General features: G+C 44.5%; 1 protein-coding gene across 7 annotated transcripts in view; it reads right to left on the bottom strand.

The window, feature by feature from the left end:
* The window catches only part of LOC147027857 (uncharacterized), a 67,808-nt gene that overhangs the window by 8,849 nt on the left and 37,622 nt on the right, over positions 1 to 21,337 (bottom strand). For all 7 annotated transcript variants that reach the window (XR_015057312.1, XM_085877556.1, XM_085877557.1 and 4 more), the window contains one exon: positions 2,274 to 2,444. Coding sequence is in view for 6 of the 7 variants with exons in the window: in XM_085877556.1 (XP_085733682.1) it covers positions 2,274 to 2,444 (171 nt within the window). In the remaining variant the exon portion in view is untranslated. The remainder of the gene's footprint in view (positions 1 to 2,273; positions 2,445 to 21,337) is intronic.

Below are 21,337 nucleotides of genomic sequence, written 5' to 3'. Positions count from 1 at the left end.
GGGAGAGAGGAGGGGGGAGAGAGGAGGGGGGAGAGAGGAGGGGGAGAGAGAGGAGGGGGAGAGAGAGGAGGGGAGAGAGAGGAGGGGAGAGTGGAGGGGGAGAGAGGAGGGGGGAGAGAGGAGGGGGGAAAGAGGAGGGGGGAGAGAGGAGGGGGGGAGAGAGGAGGCGTCACAATTCTTCTTCTTCGTTTGATATGACGTCACAATTGACGCTGGGGACCTGAGTATGTTTCCCAGGTGTTTCCCAAGTGATGGCCATTCATGATACGGTTGGTCCAATCTACTTGAAACAATGCCCCAATCCAGTCGACGTTTACGAGAGCGAAGGAACGAAGCTGCACATACTGGCACGCACCTACGGGCCCGCACTCGTGATATAAACTATGGCATAACCATGATTCAATTTACCCTTATTAAATTCTTTTATTTGTTGTTTACTAATCGTGCTTCCACAAAACTCATTCTCAGCACCAAGTGGATAATATTCTTCTTTATGAGACCGATTTAATTGTTCCAGGTCTTCCAGGTCAATTTTAAATGACCAATTATACCCTAAATCATTCATATCATACCCCCATTGTTCAATTCTTACACAAACGATATGCCCTTCTTTATAAAAATTTTTATGGATTGGAACTGTGAATTCTGTATGACCTGAAGATAAAATCAACACTTCTGTATCTTTGGAATACACAGCCATTTTATTTAAGGATATATATATATATATATATATATATATATATATATATATATATATATATATATATATATATATATATATATATATATATATATATATATATATATATATATAGATAAATCACTTAATCTCACCAAGTCATTCGCGTCAGTCGGGCTTGGATAATTTATTAATTTATAAGCATTTTTCATATTAATATTTTTTGTTATACTATATTCTCTCATTCAGCCTGTGCCTTTGTGTAATAATTTGATAAATCAATATCCAGTTCTTGGGATACACCAAAGATCGAACCATCTTTACCAACATCAGTCATTTATATAAGATTAAAAATAATGTCATGAAAAAATTTAATTTTGTTGAGTTGAAATAACACATATAGACATAATTGACAATACTTGGAATTTAATTCTTGGACTTGAAATGTTTGATAAACACCATTCTGCAAGAATTTTATTACTTCAACAGGTGGTGGAAGACCAAAACTATCAAAATAATATTTGTCTTGACTATTAAAAATACAAACCCAATGAGAACCTTTCCCATTATTATCTTCTGTTCATAATAATATTCTTTGTATGTTTAGACACATTTGTTTATTCATCTCTCATACAAATAACCACATTATGAATTATTAATTTCTTACAATATTTGACAAGTTCTAAATTTGATGTTGTATTCTTTCCAAATTATTTAAACCACTCATCAATGCTCATTTATTTATTAGAAAGATATAATCCATTACCCCTTTTAGTTAATTTTACACCTGCTTGTGCGATAGAAGAAAGCATATCTCCAACTAACAATCTCGCTTTATCAGGCAGACTTTCAAGGTTTTCAGCAAAATCTACAATTACACCACTTCCACTAATTTGTTTCTCCAACTCTTTGTTATGTCTTTCCAATTCTTTTTGAGCCTGGAGTTGAGCCTTCCTTTCGTTGGAAGTTTTCACTGCTGCTGAAATACCACCCGTCAATGCTCCAGCCGCACTTAAACCAGCAAATAAAGGAATTAGAAATGGGAGAAATCCTCCACTCGTCTCTCGTATTGAATATTTCTTCAACATTGGTTTTGACATTTTAATTGTAAGTGAGCCAGTATCGTTCAAGATTTTCACCTGTTCTCTTCTGAGCAAAACATTAATTCTTACTGCTCTGTTTCTCTGAATTGTATGAACGTTAATTGTACTCTGTGTTCAGTGTCAAGAACTGGTTACACTCTAGATTCTGGAATATGTACTCTCGAACTGCCAAGTCATCTTAGTCTGGCCATTTTGTAATGATAACCACTTCACAAGTGCTTGAAACAAGTATGCAATGATCCCTGGTCCATCTCACTTTACAGGAATGAAGAAAACCCCCAGGCTCATGATATAGCACATACAGTACAAAGACATTAGCGTTCATTAGCAGCTTTTAGGAACAATAAAAAAATAAAAACACAAATTTTAAAAATGGGGGTAAAATAAAACCACACGTGTTCAATATAGTACCTCAATATATCTTCCCACTCGCATTTTCAGTACCTGTAACTGTCAAACATCTCCACGTTGGATCATTCAAGTACACCAACCTTTCTCGTGTTGCTGAAGAGATGCAATGTGGGAACGTAGGGTTAGAACAAGTGGCGTGTCCTCCTTATAGCTCTCACTGAAAGGAGAAATATCGAAGCCAAGACTGCCCATTTCTTCAATGCTCCTCTCCGCAACAGGAAGGAAACAGTTGAGCAATTCTTTTAGGTTAGCTGTGAAGGCATCATTTTGTGGTCATCATCTACTGCACAAAACAATCTGCCTCATATATACTATACATAAAATACAAATCAGGAAGAACATGACTGTTATAAAAGCATAAATAAAAAATAAATAAATAAAAAGAAATAAAATAACTAAATAAATAAAAATAATATATCTTCTTCTTCCTCTTTCGGCTTGCTCCCGCTAGGGGTCGCCACAGCGGACCAACTGTCTCCATTTTGCTCTATCCTCCACATCTTCCATTGACACTCCAACCACCCGCATGTCCGCCCTCACCGCATCCATGAACCTCTTCTTTGGCCTTCCTCTTCTCCTCCTGCCTGGCGGCTCCATCTTCAACATCCTTCTCCCGATATACTCCGTTTCCCTCCTGTGCACATGTCCAAACCATCGCAATCTCGCCTCTCTCACTTTGTCTCCAAACCGTCCTACCTGCGCTGTCCCTCTAATACACTCATTTCTTATCCTATCCATCCTCGTCACTCCCAACGAGAATCGCAGCATCTTTAACTCTGCCACCTCCAGCTCTGCTTCCTGTCTTTTTGTTAGCGCCACCGCCTCCAAACCATACAACATAGCTGGTCTCACTACCGTCTTGTATACTTTCCCCTTCACTCTTGCAGCTACCCTTCTGTCACAAATCACTCCTGCAACTCTTCTCCACCCACTCCATCCTGCCTGCACTCTCTTTTTCACTTCTCTCCCACACTCTCCGTTACTTTGGACAGTTGATCCCAAGTATTTAAACCAATCCACCTTCCCCACCTCAACTCCTTGCAACCGCACCATACCACCACCCTCCCTCTCATTTACGCACATGTACTCCGTCTTTCTCCTACTGACCAACATTCCCCTTCTCTCCAGTGCGTACCTCCACCTCTCAAGGCTCGATTCAGCCTGCTCCCTACTCTCCCTACAGATCATGATGTCATCCGCGAACATCATGGTCCATGGAGACTCCAGTCTGATCTCGTCCGTCAACCTGTCCATCACCATTGCAAACAGGAAAGGGCTCAGAGTCGATCCTTGGTGCAATCCCACTTTAACCTTAAACCGGTCCGTCATTCCTACCGCACACCTCACCGCAAATAAAAATAATATATATATATATATATATATATATATAAAAAAATAGCACCCATGTCCGAAGGAAGCAGTTCAGTTTCAAATGGCATTTTGAATTCTTACTGTAATTCACGGAACGGTGTGTGTATGTATGTGTGTGTGTGTGTGTGTGTGTGTGTGTGTGTGTGTGTGTGTGTGTGTGTGTGTGTGTGTGTGTGTGTGTGTGTGTGTGTGTGTGTGTGTGTGTGTGTGTGTGTGTGTGTGTGTGTGTCAGGCTATTTCTACAGTTCTGGCCCAACTACATCCAGACTTGCCACAAAGGATCAGCATAGCCCCAATTAATGTATAGGGGTTTTTATCTGTCGGTCGTCTTGGGGGGGAGGGGGGAGACGCAAATTTCTTTATGTAAATGTGTATCGTGTTGCGCCACTTCCAGGTGGGGGAGGGTATTACAAGTCCACAGCATTCACAGTACAGTATTCATATCCCCACATTTTCCAGTGTAGTGAGGTGTTTTGAATTATAAGCAGTAGGTACGTTTTTGCTTCATGCACATAACTCAGGCTATTTATTTTTCCTATACACCACCAAAATAACAGTATGCATCAGAAGAACGTGTTGCATGCTTGGATCAAGACCATCCGTAGTGTGGGTACTCTGCTAGTCTATATTAATAAGTGTGTGTGTGTGTGTGTGTGTGTGTGTGTGTGTGTGTGTGTGTGTGTGTGTGTGTGTGTGTGTGTGTGTGTGTGTGTGTGTGTGTGTGTGTGTGTGTGTGTGTGTCCTCCATAACTGCAAAACCATGAAATCTAGGAGCCTGAAACATTCCATCCATAAGGACCATACTCTGTGCAGAGTGTTGGTGCTGCTTAAGCTTTCTCCTCGGCTGTTGGACACAATGCTGGACGGGTCGCCACTCCGACACAGCATACCAGCATGCTGGCACTCATTTTGCCGACCTCGGAAGGATGACAGGTTGAGTTAAAGCCTGAAACATTGTATGCATACTAAGGGAACACCAAGGAAGTGCATGAGTGAAAATTGGGTTTTCGGGTCAATTAAAACATCCCTTTTGAAGATAATTAACGGCCTTATTTAATGATATCCTTAATCATGCGCATCCTCGGACACCTCACTCTCAATCTATGGGGTCTTAATTCAGCATTTTCTTCGGCCTATTCAATCATGCCTTGATTTGGAAACACAATCCACTCTCACGGACTAATTAAAGTATATAATCAGAATATTATATCTGATTTGAGAATCAGATCTCATGGACTAAATGTGTTAAAATCTGGAGTGAAATCTGAAAATTTCAACAAATGAGTTATTTTTATGACTAAATGTATTGTTACAGCTGTGGGGGTAGATTGAGGAATTTAATTGGAAAGTGAGGATTGAATAGAGTTGTTTGGTCCGTGGATGTGTAGGAGACATCTCAATGTAAGTCGGGAAACTGTGAGCTTAAGTGTAACGTATCACCAAACGGGGAGGGGGGGGGGGTTGTGCAGTGTTAATTAGATGGGGATGTGGAAGAAAAAGAATTATATTCATGTATTCTCAATTATATTCACTTGTTGCTGGTACTTTATAAATTGAACACAGTATAAAATAAAATTATACCTTTTCCTGGAGTCAAATTGACTGTCAGTAAAATTTCCCTTTTCCCTGACAGTCTTCTGACCTCCATAGTGATATATTGTATCTTACTAAGGAAAAGGTTTTGCTCGCGAAGTGATGACCTCATGCATCACTCCACCCTCTCTCTGCCTTTCCTTCACAAACTTATCATCCTTTCTTCAAGGCTGACCTGATTGTTAACACTGCAAACTTTTGCCATAAATGTGATATACTTTCCTTCCCACCTAAAGTGGCCACATATTGCAGCCCTTCCTGTGGCTAGTTGAATTGCCAAATGTCTTACCCTCCCATTTTTGGCTGTCAAACGAGTATAAAAGGGATTGCTTCAGGCTTCTTGTTAGTAAAGTTCATTTGAATGCTTCAGTGAATCATTGAATGTTCTTCCTCCATATATACGAAATTAAAAATTCTCTTTTGGTATGCTGATCCATGATGTGGAAATAGAGTTCTTTTCCACCACAGGGATTAAGAATAAGTTCCCCCAGTATGTGATTTTCCCCCTGTAACCTATTCCTACACTTTTGCATTTACAAGCAAGCTAAACGTGCCGAGCAGGCAGAAACCCCACCTCCGAGGGTGATGGCTGGTGAAGTCACGCCCCCAAGACTGATGATTGATGGTCGGGACGTCAGAAGCTCGCCAAACGTGCCGAGTGGGTGGAGGCCCCGCCTTCCTGGGTTTTCGTGCGAGCAAGCCACGCCCCGGAAGAGGAAACGGAGGTTCAGTGTGACGTCAGTCCAGGCCCATCGCAAGGGGGGGGGGCATTTGGGTGCAATGCCCCCCCATGGCGCATCTGGTGCCCCCCCCCACTTGTACGCCATCCATTTATGCCCTGTTGCACCCTGTGAACAACTTAGTGTTTAAGGATGAGCGCTCACTGTGAACTCCTTGCTGTTTAAGAGTTCACCTGTGTGAACTAAAACCCTTATTCCAGATGTTCAACGTGGTGAATAATATGGCCTTCTTGGATAAACTGTTATTTAATAATATCCTTCTTTGAATAAGAGTCAAGAGATAGGTGTGCGCTTCCCAGCACATCTCCAAAATCAATTGGCAAAACAATACAGTCCAAGACCACAAGATAAAAGATAATAACGCAAGCACTAACGCCAGCAGCCAAGACCTCGTGTCGAATGTCGATGTTGTGGGTGGTTATATATATATCGTGGATCATTTAGTTTTAAGGAATAGCCAATCAGCGTATTCGATATGGAGACCCTATTGAGCAGGTTACCTGATTGGTTGTAAGTTAGGTATAAATGTAATATAGTCATAATATGATAATATGATTAAGGAAAAGACATAAATTTACATTATTAAAGATGAAGTGCACGTGCACCACGTGACCTTCACAACCCGTCAACCCTCCATCTTACAAAAGTAATTTTATAATAAAAATTAAAAATATGTGTGTTTGCAATCGTGCTTACATTTGAAATGATGCAGATAAAACCTGTTTTTGATGGATGGATCATTTAATAAATAAAACCGTCAACCGTCAATTCTCGCGAGTCGCGAGATTAGTGACGCGAGTCACGAGGGACGAATCACAGAGCACGAGCTAGCAGCAGGAGAAAAAGACGTGGATGATGGATATACGAAAATGACTCAGGAAAGGAAAAATGCAACCGACGAAAATAAAGAAGATTATGAAAGACACGTTGTGGGAGGAGTTGGAGGAGGAGGAGGAGGAGAAGACGATCATGTCGATGAAATACCGACAGAAGCTGGCCAACCTGGCCAAGACAGCAACATCAGCCCTGCGGCTGGAGCCCCAGCGCAGGCAGCCGGGTTTCCACGCTCAGCGGCGGCCTCGGGATCGGGTGTGACTGTCAAGCCGTTTCCCGATGATCTTGGAAGTGAGAGACCGAATCGAGTTGTTCTACAGCGGTACCCTGGCCATCTGTTGCAGAACAAGAGTCGCTCGTTTGTGTCCTCGTGGTACCAGACTAATGAATGGCTGGAATAGTGTGCAGACAGATGCAGCATTCTGTTATCCATGTAGGAAGTTTAACACTGCACGTGGCCCAGTGGACTCTACTTTCACAGTGCGAGGCTACTGGAATTGGAAACATGCTGTTGAGAAAGGCAGGGGGTTTCACAAACACGCAACTTCAAAGGAACATTTAACTTGTGTTTTGAGGTGGAAGGAGAATGAGAGGCACATTGATTGTGGTAAGGAGATTTCCACACTCCTCAATGCTGACCAGCTAAATAGAAACCGGTACTATGTGTCTGCTCTTATAGATGTTGTGGGATTTCTCGCCGAAAATCAGATACCTTTTAGAGGGAGCCTTGATAATTTTGAAGATGTGTCAGACGGGCACAGTGGGCTCTTCCTTTCGCTTTTAAACTACACACTCAAAAAAGACACCGAGCTAGCCGAAATAATAAAGCATATCCCACGAAACGCAAGCTATACTAGTCCGGAAATGCAGAATGAACTGATCTGCACATCGAGTAATGTTGTGACTGATGCCATCGTGGAAGAAGTAGGCACTTCGTGGTTTACCATCAAGGTGGATGGGACGAGGGACCCCACTGAATGTGAGAACATATCAATCATCATTCGCTTTGTATCGGCATCAAATGAAGCAACAGAGCGTCTACTCACAATAGCTACAGCCGACGCTGGAGATGCAAAAACATTGACAGACCTAATAATTGCAGAGCTGACAAAAACAGGACTTGACACGTCAAAAATATTAAGTCAGGTGTATGACGGGGCTTCGGTAATGGCTGGGAAGCACGGTGGGGTGCAAAAGTTGTTGCAAGAGTTATTGGAAAGAGAAATCCCCTATGTGCACTGCTTAAATCACCAACTCCATCTGGTAGTTATCCACGCACTGGCAGCAAAGAAAGCTGTCACTGATTTCCTCAAGGTTTGTTGTTGCCTGTACAAATTCTTCAGAAAGCCCACTGTTGTTGCACAGTATAAAGGTGAGCGGTTAAAACGACTTCTTGATCAAACGTGGACGAGACATTTAGCCACCGTGTCTGTGATCATAGGATCTTTTAAGGATATCACATCCTTACTGTCAGAGATTGATGCAGAGCGCACCTACGGTGCAGAGATGAGGATGGAGGCTATTGGGCTTTTGCGGGAAGTCTCTGGGCCTGCCTTCATGTTCATTGCTATCTTTGTACAAAAACTGCTGATGTTGTTAGATGGCCCTAACAGACTCTTGCAGGCAGAGGACATGGACTTGCTAACGTGGCGAGTGCTACAGAGTGCGTGAAGAAACTCCCCTCTGAGGATGAGTTCACTGATCTGTGGAACAAGGCCAACGATGCTCGCACTTCTACACCTGCACCACCAAAACGGAGACGCACAATGCATAAGAACTTGGAACAGTTTGTAGTTTTGGAGACAACAGGACAAAACAACGACAATGACAAGACGGAACTGCAGAGGGTTTTTTACAGCGCAATTGACACTGTGCTTGGTGAGATCGCTCAGCGCTTCAGTGAGCGCAACACACAACTCGCCCGTTCACTCGCTGCCTTGAATCCCTAAAATGGCACGTTTTTGGATCCCACTTGCTCCAGCACATCATGACATTAACAAAGTCAACCATCAGTGAAACAGTGTGTGGTTGCAAAGCAGTTTATTCGCTCACAGACAGAAAAGCAGCCAAACGAGAGATGGACAACACAAAAACTCCTCTCAACATACCACAAAATGCTGGAAGCCATGCCAAGTGTAGTGACTGCTATGAGACTTGGACTAACATTTGGTGCATCCACTGCCATTTCAGAAAACTCATTCTCAACATTGAGGAATGTCTTCACTGACCATCGATGGTCCATGTGCCATGCACGCAAGGCACAACTGGTACGGCTGGCCTTCGAGAGAGACCTCACACATAAATGCCTGAATGAATGGAAGGAGAAGGTCCTCAGAAGATTCCACACCGAGACACGTCACCTGCAGCTCTTCTGACAGCGAGTACAGTGGTATAAAAACTATACGAGGAGTTCAGATTGTGTGTGTGACTGGTGGTGATGCGTGTGTGGTTGTGGTTGCAGTGTGGTTGTGGTCAGCACCTGTCGTGGTCGGCTGCTTTGTACTTCTGATGTTTAAGTTAAATGTTCTGTTTGGTGCTTTGCATATCCCATATCTAGTGCCTTGTGCATAACCTTACCTCTGTGTAATTGACTGCTTTAAATGCGGACATTGTGGTATCTTCAGGCTGGTTGCATTTGCTGTTGATAGTTTAACGTGATGATCGCAGGTCATAGCATACTGTATCTTATTTCAAAGTGCACTGATTCTGGTGCCAACCTCCCCCGTTTAGTCATTGTATCTTTGGTATATTAATTTTCTAATGCCAATCCTTCACAACACCTTGTATAAGTGCACCTGAATTGGTGCCAATTGTCCAATCATTGAATATTTGCATTGTGAATGTGCCATTTTGTTGCGGCTCTCCTGCATTCGAATAATTTTAGGCCAAAAACATCGGAACATATTAAATCAAGCTGAGATCAATTTGGTTAGTATGCGACGGCAACCTCAGTATAGATGTGTCAATGCTGCATGAATACAATAGTATACCGGGTTATCAAAAATATTAAATATAATAATTGTGCCCCCCCCCCAATCCAGTTCATATGCCCCCCTTAATACTGAGCCCTGGCTACGGGCCTGCGTCAGTCAGAGTTGAGGTAGTGGAGGAACGCACGATGTCGGTGTGAGGAGGGCAGTTATAGTCATGGTAGGAATGTGGCTAGGACGGAGGATCTCGCTTTGCTCTCCTCTCAGCACAACAAAATGGCTTTCCTTTGACGCATGAAGAAGATGGCAAGATTCTTGTATTCGTGCTGAGGCGATTTTGGCTCGCATGGTGAAGTGAGACGCTAGCCATCGACTCTTGGCTGGTCATATGAGATGGGCCCAGTCGCTTCATGTATGTCACTGAAGGGAACGGCGTTATTCTGCAGAGTGCTGCGTATCAGCATGCGTGATTGACGCATGAAGCAGCTACACGACGGTCAGTGATCCTTGGTGTTGAATGTCGCTCATGAATTGCCTGATGAACGTTCCCGCTGCGAGCGAGCGGCTTGGCACCATTTTGCATGCATCTACACGTGCAAATAGATGTGCCTCGATTCCACGTTCCACAAAGACCATCTCTGGACAAAGCTAAGTGGCAGAATAAAGGAGGGATTTCCTTTGCTTTTGTTTCATTTTCCCCTTGTCTGTATAGGTTCCTCGACTTACACTTTAATTTACCTCGCATATTATTATATTCTGATTATTGTCATTTGTAAATATTTGTCTATTTTCATTAAATGTGTTCATTTTAAGTTGCTGTCGGTGTATTTGTCTTCGGGTTCGAGTATAACTCCCCCCCTCCCCCACCCTATGCTGTGCTTCCACCTGCCTCTGTCCTTCTGCCATTGTGCCCTGGCATTCCCGCATACGTGATAATCTCTGAGGATCAACGTGTCCACCTCCTAATAAGGAAAAATTGCTCGGCCATCCGGGCTGGTGGTGTTAACCACCCATCACCACAAATTGTGTCGGGGAGTTTAACCTGGACTGCCAGCACTGCAAAAGTGTTCATACAAGCAAGGCATTAACCTTAATTTTTTTCTACTGTTCGGACGACTATATTTAGTGAAGAAAAGATTAAGGAATGTGCAGAAAGTGTAACTTCATTGAGCGGAATGCCAAGCTCTAAAACCTGCTTTTACAAGCCATGATGATACAGTACAAAGGGGTCCTTTTTTCGGCAATTACATATGCAGTTTTCTTTTTAACATTTTGCGCGATCAGCTTTCATGCCAAAATATTTATGTAAACTAGTGGGCCCGTTGGTCCGATGGACGCAATTTTCATTGGTATTTACAGCCTTGTTGCATACCCACCTGCTGTACTGCTTGGGTATTAGCTTGCCTTTCACTTAGCCTAGGATGGGGATTATATGTTCATTATTAATATTGCCATATGATACTGCTATTCTTATTATTGTTGTAAATATCGTTGCGGAAATGGCCCTTCGTATGCTATTACATATAGGGTTAGCCCAGATCCCCCATTAAATGCATGTTTAGCCAGGCTGTTCGGTAAAATGGACGTTACATGTGTGTCGGGAGGTGTCACAGGCTGTTATTTGTTTGTGCAGTGGTGGTGGACCGAGAGGCTCTTCTTCTTCCTTCAGATATTCCAGACAATAGACTCCACCCAGCACGCTGAGAGGGGGAGTGGCCTAGAGAAGGAAGTAAAACTGAAGGGGAGGAGTTTGTCGGCTTTGGTGAGGAGCGCGCCCCGAAAAGAAAAGGTGGAAAAACTGAGAAGACGGAGTTGGGCAGTGGGCTTCGAGGCGAGCAGAAAGAAGAAAAGACAGTGGTGTTTCTGAATGGAGAGGAAACTGAATCTGAGGGTTAGGCGGCAATCTGCTTCGAGAGGACCTGGCTGCTGTGTGAGTCTGGAGTCGGTTTTGAGGTGTGCTGGGGCTTTGAGGCGAACAGAAAAAGGAAAGCCGGTGATGATTCTGCAGAGAGAGAAACTGAACCTGGGCACGCCGGGTCTGCCTTCTGTGGCCTGGAGAAGCGAGCCAGGGCCGAAGGAAAGGCAGGGAAAGGACTGCATGAGGTCTGTCTGCCCTCGGCTGGATGAGAGACGACTGGTGGGAGTCATGATCTGCTGTGTAGGGGATGGCTGTGTCTGTCTGCGATCTGCTTTGTGAAGGAGGCCTAGTGAACAGGCCAGGCCTGGACTTGTATGCTAGACCTTGTGAGAAACCAGCTGAAACCCATCATCGACCTGACGGTCTGGTGCAGTCGACCTCGCGGGGTCTGAACGCGCAGAGGCCGCGTGTGTGGGCAGTGCGGCAAAGGAGGACGAGCGCCATCTTGCCACGTGGCGTGTTTGAGCTTGGGGCTCGAATCCCTGGACATCCGCTTGTTACGAGCGACATTCGTGCTTTTGACACTTTCCTCTCGTCCATGAAACATCACCAAGTACTCTGTCTTGTCTGCATGCTGTCTATGTCTTGCCTGCATGTCGTTTAAGACTCATCTCGGTAGGGACCCCTCCCAAACCCGTATCTCCCAAGTTAAGAACGGGTTATAGATTAATTAAAACATTGTCGTAAATATTTTGCTTGTGCTGTGTTCCCCGATGTTCCCCAATAAATCTGGCTGATTCGTATGAAGTTGCCGCTTTGAGTCAATTTGTGCCGCGCTGAGAAACAATTCGCTCGATTGGTATATAAAACCAAAATGGTTACAGACTGGCAGAAAACGCTCGGTATCCGACAAAACCAGTCTGTAACCGGGGTCTATTTCCCCAACTGGTAAGGTCCAGGGGTACTTTGGTATCGCAATTGAAGACGCGTGACCCGAGGCCTGTGCCGAACCAGCCGGCGTTATAACCCCGGAAACGGCGGTGGTTAGGGTGGCGCCGAATCTGTAACATTTGGCTATCAAGAGTCGGGTGCAAATCCCGCCACCGCTGAATCCTCAACAATATTATTAGTGTTAATTAATATATGCTTTGTTGCAATGTTATCATTGTTTTTGTTACCTCCACCACCGAAGGTGAAGGAGGTTATGTTTGCACCCGTCTGTCTGTTTGTTTGTCTCTGTGCAGGATTTCTCAGAAAGATGTGGACATATCCGGATGAAATTTGGTGGGCAGGTTGGGTTTGTGACAAAGACGAATTGATTCGATTTTGGTGAAGATATGAATCCGGATCCGATAGTTATTTCAGTGATTCTTCACCATTGAGAGATGGGACCAAAAATGATATTGTCGCGGTTCCTGGAACCACATGCATCCAACAGATAGTGGTCCCAAGAGAGTTATTCTATTATTACACGTGTAGATAGTCCCTTTCCTTTTGTCTAGCGCAGTGGTTCTTAAACTGGGTTCGGTGGGCCAGTCTCAGGGATTCGGTGAAAGCCCTCCGAAACACATTGCAATTTTGCTATAATTTGCTTTCAGTCCAACTTCATTTTATTTCTTTTTTTTCAGGATCAGGATGTCAAGCAAGAAAAGGAAATGGTCGGAGGATTATGTGCGGTATGGGTTCACGTATACCAGGACGGAACTCAGCATCCTCAATGCATGCTTTGCTATGTGAAGTTGAGCAATTCCAGCTTTGTACCAGCAAAATTACAAGAACACTTCATAAAATTGCATGCGAGGGACAGGGACAAGGACGCAACACAAGATGAATTCAAATTCCAAAGAGCTCGATTTGACGCAAGGGCTACTTTGCCCACTCACAACTTCATTCCAATTGACAAACCGATCCTCAGCGCCTCGTATGAAGTATCTAATCGCAAAACAGGGCAAACCACACACCGTTGGCGGAACACTCATCAAACTGGCCGCATTGAAGATGGCCAACATCATGTTTGGAAAAGCTGCTGAAGAAAAGTTTTCTCTTGTTCCACTCTCAAATGACACCATCAGCAGCAGAATCAACGACATGAGCGATGATATCCTCGCACAGGTAGTTGCAAATTTAGTTGCAAGTCCAACAAAATTCAGCCTTCAACTCGACTAGACCACCGACGTTTCTAATTTGAGCCAGCTCATCGTATTTGTGCGTTATGTCAAGGGAGACGACATCCCGGAAGAGGTTCTGTTCTGCAAGCTTCTCACAGCAACGACTAAAGCAGCTGACGTGAAGAAACGTGTGGACGACTTCTTCAGAAGCAACGGTCTTTCATGGAACATGGTGTCTGCAGTTTTCGCGGACGGGGCTCCAGCCATGCTGGGGCGCAACTCCGGTTTTGGAGCGCTGGTGAAGGCCGATGACCGCACGTCATTGGCACGCACTGTGTCCTGCACAGACACGTGCTGGCATCAAAAACCCTGCCTCCAGAACTGGCCGATGTTATGAAAATCGTCGTTGAAACTGTGAATTACGTACGAAGCAGTGCTCTGAATCATCGCATCTTCAAAGAGCTGTGCAATGAAATCGGCTCTGAATTCGAAGTCCTTCTATACCACTCTAACGTTCGGTGGTTATCACGAGGGAAGGTACTGAGGCGTGTTTTTGCCTTGCGTGTAGAATTAGCCCTGTTTCTGCGAGAGCACCAGCATCGCCATGCAACTCATTTCGAAGAATCAAAGTTCATCCTAGCCTTGGCGTACATGGCTGACATCTTCGATGCACTCAACCATCTCAATTGCCAGATGCAGGGCAGTGGAGTGAATGTCATCGAAGATGAAGAAAAGCTGAGCGCTTTTCGACAGAAGTTACCGTTGTGGAGGCGGCGAACAGAGACGGACAACTTCGCGAACTTTCCGCTACTGGACGAGTGCGTGAGCGGAATTGAAGATTATTCTGAAGTTGGAGGCACTGCTATACCAAGGGAACTGAAGCAAGTGATTGCCACGCACTTGGATGAGCTGGGAAAGTCATTCGATTGATATTTCCCTGACCAAGCACAACACCCAGCATGGGTGAGACAGCCATTTACTTTCGGCATTGCAATGGCAGATGTCAACGATCAATACCTCGACGACCTCATTGAACTTCAGCAGAGCCAGACTCAACAACAACTCTTTGGCACAACAACGCTCTCAACGTTTTGGTGCCGCCAAATGGAAGGGTATCCTCTCATCGCTAAAATTGCCCTTGCGATCCTCACGCCGTTCGTTACAACGTATCTCTGTGAGCATGCATTTTCGAAACTGCTGGACATCAAAACAAAGATAAGGAGCAGACTTGCATGCGAAAGTGATACGAGGGTGGCCCTTGCCAAAACAAAGGGACACATTTCCCAGATCGCCTCAAAAAAACAAGAACTAATATCGCATTAAGATCCAATTCTTCTTATTATCCAAATATACTTTTGAATTTTGATGCAATTTGATTTTTGTTTTTGTATTAATTAAAATTGAATTAATTTTCTTATTATACAAATTTACTCTTGAATTATGATGCAATTTTTTTTCATTTTTGTATTACTTAAAATTTTGGTTAAGAAAAGGTTAAGAACTGAAAAGGTTAAGGTTAAGAAAAGAAATTAAATTTGGTTAAGAAAAGGTTAAGGTTAAGAAATCCGTGTCATGTAGTTCTGAAAAGGTTAAGAACCACTGGTCTTACAGGACAACAAGGGAGTTTGTTGCGATGATCTCATCGCTAGGTTTGCTTGCATCATTTTTTCTTCATTTTGTCCCTACTCTTCTTTTTGTCTGATTATTCCTGAGGTAAATCTGAGCCACGTGCGCCTTCGCTGTGAGGTGGGCCCTCATGGAGGCCAGCGCGTGCGGTGCCGTTGCAGCAGGGAACGATGACGCGCAGGCATTGGCAGCACAGAGCCCTCGTTCCCAAGTGAGCCCGAAACCCAACGTGTGCAGCGAGTCATACAGTGCACTTAGCAGTGCGGAATTATCGACTCGAGCTTCTGACGATCTGGGGAAGATTGCCGGTTGCATTAAAAAGGCATGCGAATGAATACCTCTTAAGAGGCTGCACGAATGGTGTATTTCAGACCACAGGAAACACAGCCAGCACGACGCCCACGCTGCACGGAACGCTTACGGAGGACGATAAAGGCGACTCCACGCCACGTTGGGCGGGATGCGGGTGTGTGAGGTAAAAGCGGTGCGTTCCTTTTCAACCAAATATCAGTGTTCGCCCCACGCACACGCTAGCAGAGTCGTGCGAACGCGAGCAATGACTATGTGGGCCATGCCCGAACCCCGCGCACTGATTAGAATGTGCTCGAAGGCAGACATGTACGCCGCTCGCGAAACGTGCATGGATTTATCCACATCGTACCTTTGTCCCTCGCTGGCAGCAGCGGATTCCCCACGGATGGTGAACGTCTTCTCCCCTCTACGGCCAGCAAAGCTGCGATCGAGCCGGGGAGTGTTGTACGGTGCGGGCCGTGTTGGCGCACGCTGAGCGGGCGCGTTGATCGTCGCTGGTAAGGCACCTGAGCGGGCATGCGGGACTCTCGGCCGATCACCAGGGCATGGCCCTGGGGTTTTTGCGGGACGATTCGCATGCCAATTTCGGTGTGGGCAATCCGTGTCATGTAGTGGGGTCAGAACGAAATATGTTCGCTGTCTGGGATGACCTTGCCGGAAACAAAGTGAGGCGGTTTCCAGCCAAAGTTAGCAGGCCACGTGAGGGGTCGGGGCCAATCGGAGTGCCCGATTCGGGTGATAACGTTTCGCTTCGGGGTGGCCCCTCCCCCCACGCTGCAAGTCCTATAAAGGTCGGAGCAGTCCCTCCGCCTTCCTCTTTCTCTCGCTTGCTCTGGCCTCGCCCTTGTCTCTCAGCATGACCCGCCTCCTGCTGCATGGACTCCGCCTCTCTCACCTCGTCCTCATTGACACCGCCACGACCCGCCTCCTGCTGCCTGACTCCTCCCCATCTCCACTCAAGCCCTCCTTCACGAACACAGTCTCCACACACGCTGCTGAAGCCAGAGATAACGCGCCAGCTGCTGTGTACCGCACCACGGAGCATCCCCCCTCCCTCCAAAACGTATCGGTGGCACGTCGTGCTATCAAGCACAAAGGTACCAAGATCGTAGCCTCAACTCCCCTCCCTTCTTGTTTCAATACTCCCTCTTCATAGGGTTTTCTGTGGCTGTGTGTGCGTGTGCGTGTGTGTGTGTCCTGGTGCCTGTCTGCTGAAGTAAGACTGCAGAAGATCATTATTGTTATTATTATTGTTATTATTTTCACGTTAAGTCTGCTCTGTGTCTGCTTTTGTAAGTTGCCTGTTTATTTGCTGCACCACATCCCTCTCTTCTATCTCTGCACGACACACCCAAATAAATCCTGATCGTGCCACATACCATTCCTCGCTCATTGTAAATAAATCATTATTAGAAATGTTCCCTGCTCGTTTTTGTCTTTTCTTCCATTGATCCAGCATGATCCGAATCCTAGTTTAGCCAGGACTTTATTCCCAACAACCCGTTCATTTCAGCCGGTACGTCCTTGGCAGTGTCGCTCGGCTGCATCCGATCCGGTGAAGTGATCCGATCTGGGAGAGTGATCCGGTTTGGACAAGGCGTACTGAGGGCGTGTTCCCTGGTAATTAAATCACATGGTTATTTTTAGGTAACTGGATTAACTAGACGGAGGACCCTAAGTCACGTGGTTGAGTTATTGGCGTCCACGGTCGGTTAAGCGACCCGCCGCGTCACGGAATTATCCGTGTGTGACGCCCTACAATTCCGGGGAGTCTGGTGGGAGCCGACATAGCTTCCCCACCTAGTGGTCTTCTCACGCAAACCCCGGCCCGCAACAATATATCGCACTATACCTCAAAAAGTTGTGGACTGATTTGGACGAAACTTGGTAGACAGGAGTGTGTGACCATGATGAATTGATTCATTTTGGTGAAGATACGAATCCGGATTGGAAGACAAGAATTATTGAATTTTAAAAGTGATTCTTCCCCACTGAGAGATGGGGTCAAAACCGATATATAGTGTGACATTTCAAAAATGTATTGGGCTCGATATGTTCTCGTGGAGGTATGCACTCCACCGCATGCCCTTCTAATTATATATTATGTAATTAGAATGCCATTACGTGGTAAGATGCATTATGCTGCTTTATATACCTTAACATGGCGTGTATTTAAAACATGGGAATTCTTACGGATTTTTGTGGAAAAGTCGAGTTTTCGGGGTCTTTGGGTCTTTTTGGTCCTTTTTGACAATATGGCTGAATGTACTGCCCACAGTCGCTCGTGGCCCGATTTTTGATTTTCGAAAAAAACCCACAAGGACTGGACCACAAGGACCTTTTGGGTCCTTGGGAACTTTTGAGTCCTCAGGAAATTTTTTGGAACTTTCGGGTCCTCGGAAATTTTGGGGGACTTTTGGGTCCTCAGGGTCTTCATAGTCTTGGGGGTCTTTAAAGTTTGAAGGGGTCTTAGCAGCCTAAAGGGTGAAAAGGTAGATTCCAATAGTGCGTAATTAATGAACAGACGTAGGTAATTGATAGACAAAGATGACACACACACACACACACACACACACACACACACACACACACACACACACACACACACACACACACACACACACACACACACACACACACACACACACACTTTATAGTAAGAAAGAAAGATATAAAATAGTTTCTGTAATATATTAACAGTCGGTAGTTTCTACAAGTGAAGAGGTACTTTTTTGTTGCTGCAAATGAAAGTGAAGGTGTTTTTTGCTTTACACCGTTTTGTGCGATCTGCTTTCATGACAAAATATTAATATAAATACACTAATAGTTGCTAAAATATTGGGTAGTCAATCTAGTCTACCCTTATCAGTATTTCCGTCGATATGTTTGTCTGTCTGTTGGGTAGTCGATCTTGTCGAAAAAAAAAAAAAATTTGAGATTTGTTCTACTCTTATCAGTATTTAAAATGGCGATTTCAGTGAAAAAATGGCGATTTCGATGAAACTTGGTTGGTAGGTTCATACCATGACCAAGTTGTGTGCAAATGAGAACCATTGCTATGGACACCACCGTTGCCTAGCAACGGGACTTTGAATTTTTTGAAAAATCATAAAAAATTTATTTTTTGGAAAATCAAAAATCGGGCCACGAGCGACTGTGGGCAGTACATTCAGCCATATTGTTAAAAATTTCCACCCGGATCCTATGAAAACTGTCGAAGATAGACTTTGAATGAACCCTGGTCGAAAACAATAAAAAAACGAAGTTCGTTATATCTGAGACTATGAGTCAGATATACATGAAACTGGTATGGTAGGTTCATGGTATGTCCAAGTTATATGTGAGAAAGAACCGTTGCGATGGACCGCTCCGTTGCCAAGCAACAGCCGAAAAACCTCTAAATGTGGGGGTATTTTCCGAAAAAACAATCTGCAGCATTAACCCTTGAAGCTCGAATCATGAATTTTCTTGTGCTTAATCCTCAGGTCATTCCCCATCGAACGGGCCCATCGCGTCAGGTTCTATTGGGTAGTCGACTACCCATGTCCACCTACCGGCTTGTCTGTCTGTATGTATGTCTGTTCGGTCCAGTGCTCCGTTAATACAATGGCAATTTCGATGAAACTTGGTTGGTAGGTTCATACCATGACCTAGTTGTGTGCAAATGAGAACCGTTGCTATGGACCCATCCGTTGCCCAGCAACGGGACCTTTGAAATTTTCAAAAAAATCTCAATGTTTTTTTTTTCGAAAATCAAAAATCGGGCCACGAGCGACTGTGGGCAGTCCATTCAGCCATATTGTCAAAAATTTCCAGTCGGATCCTATGAAAACTGTTGGAGAAGATAGACTTTGAATGAACCCTGGTCAAAAACAATAAAAAAAGGAAGTTCGTTATATCTCAGAGACTTAGTCAGATATACATGAAACTGGTATGGTAGGTTCATGGTATGTCCTAGTTATGTGTGAGAAAGAACCGTTGCTATGGACGCTTTTGTTGGCTCGTAACGGCTAAAAAACGACTAAATTCGACTTCATCGACTACCCATGTCCGCCTACCGGCTTGTATTAATACTCGGCAGTTGCTGAAAACAAAGAAGTACATAGACAGCACATATATATATATATATATATATATATATATATATATATATATATATATATATATATATGATACAAACGGGTACAAATAACTCTGTGGGGTGTGTGCGTGCCTGCATGCTTCGTTACGTGTGTGTAGTGCACAGGTTTTGCGGGTGTGCGGTCCGAATTTAAACTCGCATCCGTGCCCATGATGCGTGGCGCTGTGGTGGTTATGTGGCCATCTCGCAAACCATGTGCTTCTGCACGTGGGGAGCAGACGTGCTGCGGCATCGAAGCCACGCGGGACATACCACCGTGCAGTATGGGTGTGGGGAAATCCGTGCATGTCTGTGATTGAAAGGATGAGTATGTCGCCAATGAGTGTGCACGGTTGGCATGAACCACGAGGTTGGAGGAACACGTATGGGGTGGGGGGCATTCAGGCATATCTTTGCCAGGTATAGATAGCATGAGTTTTCATTTTTATTAAATGCCCCCCCCCCACCCCATCCAGTTCTATGCAGAAAATGGAGGGTAAAAAGAAAGCGTTGCTGTTTGGGCAAGTTTTATCACTCTGCTAACTCCCTGGTACGATACCTACCCTCCCCTTATGCTTTCTTCCCTCCCACTCCCCTCACGCTTCATTCCCCTCCCCTCGCACTGCCTTGTCATCTAATGGCCTGGTGATTTCAAAATAATTTTGTTTTTAAGTCGCTTTTATATAACTTGTTGGCCCATTGGACAAAATTTCCATTGGTCTTCAATGCCTTGTAGCATACCCACCTGCTGTTCTGCCTGAGCATTGGTTTGCTTTTCACCAAGCCCAGATATGCCTGGAACAGGATGGAGATTATACGTTCATTTTTATTCTTGCCAAATTATAATAGTATTACTAGCATAACCCGCGCTCTGCGCGACATGTTGGGGTGGGTGTGTTTGAGAAAGGAACTGATGCAGAGTATCAGTCGTAATTTTACTTTCATGCAGTAAGTGGAATACGATTCCACTGTTTCAGAACCATTTTATTTACTTTTTTTGTACCATGCACCTCATATGGTCTTTGAGATAATGTAAGCCGAATATCACGTTACTCGAGCGCAGAACAAAGTCGAAGATAGCGCGACATGAAACCACAAACTCGGAAATAATATACAAGATTGTTGTTGAAAACATTAGCTGTATTAATTAATATTTGGTTTGTTACAATGTTGTCATTATTTTGTAAATAGAATTCCATGCTGTGGAAGAACCTATCAAGCTGCCCAAGACACCTTAACATGGCATGCATTTAAAACATGGAAATTCTTCTGGGTTCTTTGTAGTTAATTAGCCTTATCAACTCGAGAGATTATGATGGTCATTTCAGTGTATCACATTCCACATCAGAATGCTCCAGTGGAACTCCACAAAAAACACGACACACACACATTTATAGTAGATTTGGGTCCTTGGGGTCATTTGAGTCTTCTGGGTCATCGGGGTATTTTGGGCCCTCAGTGACTGGGTCATCTGGATCTTTTGTGTCCTCTTGGTGCTGGGGGCTTTTTTGAGTCTTTTGGGTCCTCAGGATCTTTTGGGGTCTTAAAGGTTCTTCAAAGGTCAAATGGGTCTCAGGAGACAAAATGGTCAAAAGGGTCCACTTTTCATAGAAACACGGTATTATAAAGGTTCTTCCTCTTCATTTTTTGAC

The sequence above is a fragment of the Eptatretus burgeri genome, chromosome 4, assembly GCF_056783735.1.
Source record: "Eptatretus burgeri isolate ZD-2024b chromosome 4, Ebu_testis_v1, whole genome shotgun sequence".
NCBI lineage: Eukaryota > Metazoa > Chordata > Myxini > Myxiniformes > Myxinidae > Eptatretus > Eptatretus burgeri.
The sequence above is the reverse complement of the archived record's forward strand: the minus strand, read 5'-3'. Positions and strand labels throughout refer to the sequence as shown.